Source organism: Arachis ipaensis, chromosome B02 (assembly GCF_000816755.2).
Source record: "Arachis ipaensis cultivar K30076 chromosome B02, Araip1.1, whole genome shotgun sequence".
In the NCBI taxonomy this organism is placed as follows: Eukaryota; Viridiplantae; Streptophyta; class Magnoliopsida; order Fabales; family Fabaceae; genus Arachis; species Arachis ipaensis.
The window spans coordinates 99,647,379-99,653,283 of NC_029786.2; the positions used below are offsets into that span (position 1 = coordinate 99,647,379).

The following is a 5,905-nucleotide window of genomic DNA, read 5'->3' on the forward strand; positions in this document are numbered from 1 at the left end:
TTTTAGTTTTTTATTTGTATATTTTATTTTTGTACTGATTTGGAAATAGTAGTTGATTTGGCAAGAATTGAGTGGTTGATTCTAAAATTGTGCCAAGTAAGCAATATTGCTGACATGACATTAGTAGGAAGAAAGAAATGTGTCAAAAGTAATGTGGTGCATGTTTATATATCTACTTTTATATATTAAGAATAGATAGATGGTTTTTCCGAAGTCTAACTCATCCTGTGAATTGTTAACAAAGTTTTTCCGAAGTTTCAAGTTTTTTTGCATGTTCTATATATTAGACCAAGAAAAATGTCTAACGAATGATTTCAGGTAGGTTGATGGTCCATAAACTTTCTATTTGAAAGCCCTACATGATGTTGGTTACCATTAAGATTTAGTTATTCGAGTGAGAAAACTGCATAATTTGAAAGGCAATGCTATAAGTGATAAAAAAACATAATACATACATAAAAATATTTGAACTGGAAGACATACTGAGTTGAAAACAAAACAGAAGATGACTTTCATACAAAAAATTAGGGCAATCACATAAGAAAATATGATTAAAAAAACATCCTAATTTTTACCTATTGCATACATTTCCTGATTCACAAGTTGGTGAATTGAAATACCATCAAAATGCCAAAGCAATGGCGACTTTGAAAACAAAAGCTCTTTAGCTATGTCCTGCATTGAAGGTCTTGATTTTGGGTTGGGATGCAAGCATGCTAGTGCTAATGTTACAACAAGTACAATATCCCGCATGTCTTTTCGAAGAAAGGGCAATGGGATACGTGAATCCAATATATCTTTGAGCATGATCTTAGGAGCAGATGGTTTTGACATATTGGAAAGCAGTTCCTTAGGATGTTCCCCCATTATTGTTTCCAACGTCACTACTCCGAAGCTATAAACATCACATTTTGTTGTCACATTGATGCTATAAGCCAACTCTACAATATGTCCAAACATTAAAAGATTATCAGTAAATTTCAATAAATAAACCAAAATTGAATACAAGACTTCAGTAATAAATCATATGGAAATTAGCATTGGAACTAATCATTTTTATGGGAAGGAAAAAGTTCACACTTTTACCTGGTGCAACATATCCACAAGTGCCAACTAGTAGAGTTTGATTAGATGAATCAGGATTAAGGAGTTTAGCTGTACCAAAATCTGATAGACAAGCCTCTAAATTTGAACTCAACAAAACATTGGAACTAGTTACATCTCGATGGACAATGGCTGGGGAACAGTGATGGTGCATATGAGTGAGAGCAAATGCAGTCCCTTTGATGATGTTTACTCTTTTGTTCCAATTCAACTCTTGAGCTTCTTCATCAATGGCTAGGTTATAGAACAGGCTTCCTTTTTCCATATACTCATATATCAAAAACATGCACTTATTGTGCAAACAATAACCGTAAAGCCTAATGATGTTCCGGTGGCGTATTTCACTTAAGATCTTGACCTCGTTTTTGAAACACTCGTAAAATAATGGGTTTTCAGATTCTGTTCTGTGAAGTTTCTTTAGTGCCACACTTTTGCCACTAGGAAGTTTTGCTTTGTAGACACTTCCATAAGCACCTGTTCCAATGCAATACCTCATACCAAAGTCTTCTGTTGCTTTGATTATGTCTTCAAATGCAATTTTACCATCATAGTTCCAAATTGAGAAGATATCTCCATTCCTTCTTCTTTCCTCGTATTTGACCTCGTATGGACAAAAAACATGAATTCCCCAACATACAAAAACGAGTGAAATCCATGTGCCATTAATGATTGACCCTAAGATTAGTACAGGTAAAGGAAGATAATTATAATCATGAGTAGAAGGGCAAGGGGGACCTGGTATCTTATTACCGATCAATGAGTCTTTTGGAAAGCCACAATAGTTGTGATCCACAACAAAGGAATTGTAAGACATATTGAGGTAAGGTACAGAATGGAGTCCCTTGGGTATCTTTCCAGAGAGGTTATTATAACTGAGGTCTAGAGAAAAAAGATTGCCAATTTGAGAAGGAATGCCACCACATAAAGAGTTGTTACTTAGTTGCACAACTCTGCAATGGTTTAGAATATCAAATGGAATTGGTCCCTCAAGGTTATTGTTGGAAATATCTAAAGTTGAAAGCCTAGAGAGTTGTCCAATCTCATATGGTATGACACCAGAAATCTTGTTGTCAGAGAGGTCTAAAACTTCCAGATGGATCAAGTGCCCTAGTTCAATAGGGATGGGACCTTCTATATGGTTTGAACCAAAGGAGAGACATTTCAAGTTCTCCAGTTGTCCCAGAGTGGGTGGTATTGAACCATTGAATGAATTATTTGAAAGAGTTAACTGCTTCAAACCTTTTAAATTCTTCAATTCTACAGGAATGGGGCCTTTAAAGTTGTTCGAGTCAAGGGAGAGATGAAACAAATACTTAAAGTGATTAAAAGAGGAAGGGATCATACCACTAAGAAAATTGTTTGAAACATTAAAAATCCTAAGTTGAGTGAGCCTTGAAAGTGAAGCAGGCAACTCACCTTCAAGATAGTTAGAGGAGAGATCAAGATACATAAGCTTTGTAAGAGAGCTTATTTCAGTTGGAATGATACCCTTGAGTCCCAAACCACTAAGTTCGAGACGAATTAAATTGGGGAATGCAGTAAAATTGAAGTTCCTCAATTCAGATGAAGGAATAAAAAAATAACGCCTTGTTGAAATGTCAGTGACACTACCAGCTTCATTGCACACAATCCCAGTCCAATCGCAATGTTTTGAGATGTTGCGACCTTCCGTCCAGCTGCTATGAAGCAGGGCCTTTTGTTCCTCGTTCAAGGACGAGGAATTTGATGCTGCCACCATTATGTTGGCACTCATAACAGTTAGGAGGACTAATGGAAACAAAGTTTCAACAAACATAAGCCTCAATAATGCTAATGAACTGCAACCTGAGTTTGCCATGTGTGTATCTTAATTTCACTGAATTGTGTTGTATAAGAATTTATAAGAATTTAATCTTTATGTTTTGGTCTTCCTTGTGTGTACCACTTCATTATTTGCCGTTAAACTTACATTTGATTGATTGAAAGAAAGTGTGAGAATGTGACGTATATAGAATCACTATGGTTAGAGAAGTTGCTAGGTTCCTTCAGCAATCACTTAAGAGAATGACTATGACTATTAACTAATAATAAATGCCATTTTCTACTTGTTCAAAGTCTCTCTTTTGGAGATGACTTATAGGCCACGGGAATCAATCATGGAATCAAGTTTTCTCTATAACTGAATCTATCAACATAGAAACATGGTCATGAACTTCAGCTCCATTACTAGGCCTAGAGATTGATGAATACATAGCAATGTTAGTTAATTATACTAGCTTTTGCGACATCATTAAGGATGTGTTTAGAGTTTTGATCTTGGAAGAGAAAAATGAGAAGGAAAAACTCTGGTTTAAATTGATGAGCACGCTTGCACAAAATGTAAAAAATTTATAGTTTGAGGTAACTACACTCACTATAACTCCAATTTGGGTAGTAAAAGAGCAAAATATACCAGAAGTTATAATAGGTTATAGCACTACATTGGAAATAGAATAAACAATAAAAGTTAAGAACTATCCTTTTCCTTTTCACTAATCCAACAAAACCTTAAGGACTATAATCGTAGAAAGGAAATAAAGTGGAACATGGAATTATAGTCTTTCCACAATGAAATTCTCAAGTCGTTGGTGGAACATAAAATAAACGTGTAAGTAGCGCAAATCAAATTCTGGCAAATATATAGTCATTATTGCCTAAGGTAAAATTAAAATTTAAAATAGAATTCAAGAAGATGACTTTTTATCCTTCCATCATTTTCTTGAAGTGTTCTTGGTCACCTTATGCGGCTTATAATGAATGCTTAACTATTATCACCTTTCTCTATATATCATTTGAAAAATATTATTGAAAACTATGACTATTAAGTATTAACGATCCATCTATTTCTACTATATAAAATATGATACTAACTCTTTGTGCGTTAGATTTAAGCCATATTTTTTTTCTCTAATAATGTCACATCATCAATTTTAATTACTTAGCAAAACTTAAAAATTAATCAATCAATTTTTAGTAAAATATTAAAAAAAATAAAACTATAACTCCCATAATTAATTATTTTATTACATATTAAGGTTTAATTACTCTATTGGTCCCTATAGTTTCGCGAAATTTTTAATTAGATCCCTATACTTTTTTTCCTTTCAATTGGGTCCCTATACATTATTTTTTTTTTCAATTTAGTCCCTACCGTCAAAAAAGTTTGAAATAACAGAATATTCCATCAAAAAATCGAATATTTTCATAATTTGGTTAAAAAACCTAATTAAAAACATCTCTATTTTTTGAAATACCAAAAATACCCTTTATATTTTATTCCCCAAAATCAGAGAACTCTAACTACCCCTAAGTTATTCTCCAAAGTTTCCAATTGGATTTCTCCACCGTCGCACTCTGCTGCCGTCTTCCATGGCGGCGGCGTCGTCGGTCGCTGGGTGGTCGTCGTTTCTCTGCGTTGCCCACGGGTGCTCTGTTCTGTTCCGCTCGTCCGCCTTGCCTATTGCATCCCCTCGGCCCGCCTTGCCTCACCGCGCCTCGGGTGCCTTGTTTCGAATTGCCGCTCCTCGACTCCGTTTTGCTGTCTGGACTGGTTCTGCAACAACAGGTGATGATTGAATCTTGTTTTAGTTTTTCAACTGTTGGATCGGAGGAGATGAAGGGACCAGGTAGCATGTGGGAAGGAAACCAATCAGATGGCTTTCATTTGTTTGAATTGCAAAGATCGGGAGTAGAATGAACATGTGGGTTCTGTCAGCGTTGGGTAATAATTCTTCTCAATAATGTCTTCCTCCCACTACACTAAGAACGGGAGAAATGTTATGCTTAAAACAACTAGTAGTCAAACGGCATCCTCTCCCGATTCTAATGCTTCAGGTACAATGTTGAGAAATCTTGATTGTTAAATACCTCTAATTTTTCTTATGCTTATTTTTGGTTGCTGCTCGTATGTAATTTGACTTTATTTGATTAGGTAACCAGCATCCTGAATGACAAGGAGAACCAATTGATCTAGTTGTGAAGCTTAGTTTGCTAAAATTAGTTTTGATTGTGTTAAAAAATTTTGATTATGAGTTCTGATTATGTATTTTATCTATAATTAATTATGTTAGAAATAATAAAAGAGGTGAGATTGGAGATAAGGTGTTTGATTAAATGCCTTTGAGAGAGTTGAATTGATTATGAGTTCTGATTATGTATTTTATTTATTATTAATTGATTATGAGTTTAATTGATCATTGTCATAGAGGCATACAGGACTCTCAGAGATCGTGGTCCCTATCCTGCTGCCCAGGTCGTGAGAGATTTTCAAAGCAAATTTGCGGTTTATTCCGTTTGACAATGGTTCTAAAACCGCGTTTATTGCTGCAGTGAGTAATCCTTGGTCTATCTATTTCTAAGGCAAACTTGCGGGTGCAGTGGCTTGTTCCGATTGACTTGTTGCAATTGAAGGGAATTTTGGATTCGGATTTAGTGCCATTGAAGTTGAGGTATATAGTGCTGAACACATACTTATGTTTATCTATTTAATTGCCCTTCCATTGTGTTTATGTGAATTGATGTCCTTATCTTTAGTTATATTTTCATCATCATATAATAGAATGGTTTTTATTTTAGTCTATACATTATTGTTAACTAACAACTAGAATTAAGATCTTATATGAGTGTCTTGTCATGCCGGAGTGTTATTTCACTATGAGTGTCTTGTCAGGATTTATCCAAAGGAGGTGGAACTTGTGGATTTGATATATAGACAGAGAGTTTCATGTGCCTTTGTGAGAATAGAAATTTCACTACTCATTGCAAAGGTATCTTACAACCTCAA

The 5,905-nt window shown here is 34.9% G+C and overlaps 1 protein-coding gene across 1 annotated transcript; it reads right to left on the reverse strand.

The window, feature by feature from the left end:
• Positions 565 to 3,030, reverse strand: LOC107627812 (probable leucine-rich repeat receptor-like protein kinase At1g35710). Its single transcript, XM_016330634.2, has 2 exons — positions 1,087 to 3,030; positions 565 to 941 (listed from the first exon to the last, which is right to left on the reverse strand). Exons 1-2 carry the CDS (start codon positions 2,939 to 2,941, stop codon positions 565 to 567), a joined length of 2,232 nt encoding a protein of 743 aa, XP_016186120.1. The 5' UTR covers positions 2,942 to 3,030.

Coding starts and splice junctions, on each gene's coding strand:
- LOC107627812 (XM_016330634.2), bottom strand. CDS start 2,941: ATGGCAAACTCAGGTTGCAGTTCATTAGCATTATTGAGGCTTATGTTT. Junction 942..1,086: donor TTGTGGATATGTTGCACCAG/GTAAAAGTGTGA, acceptor GACATATTGTAG/AGTTGGCTTATAGCATCAAT.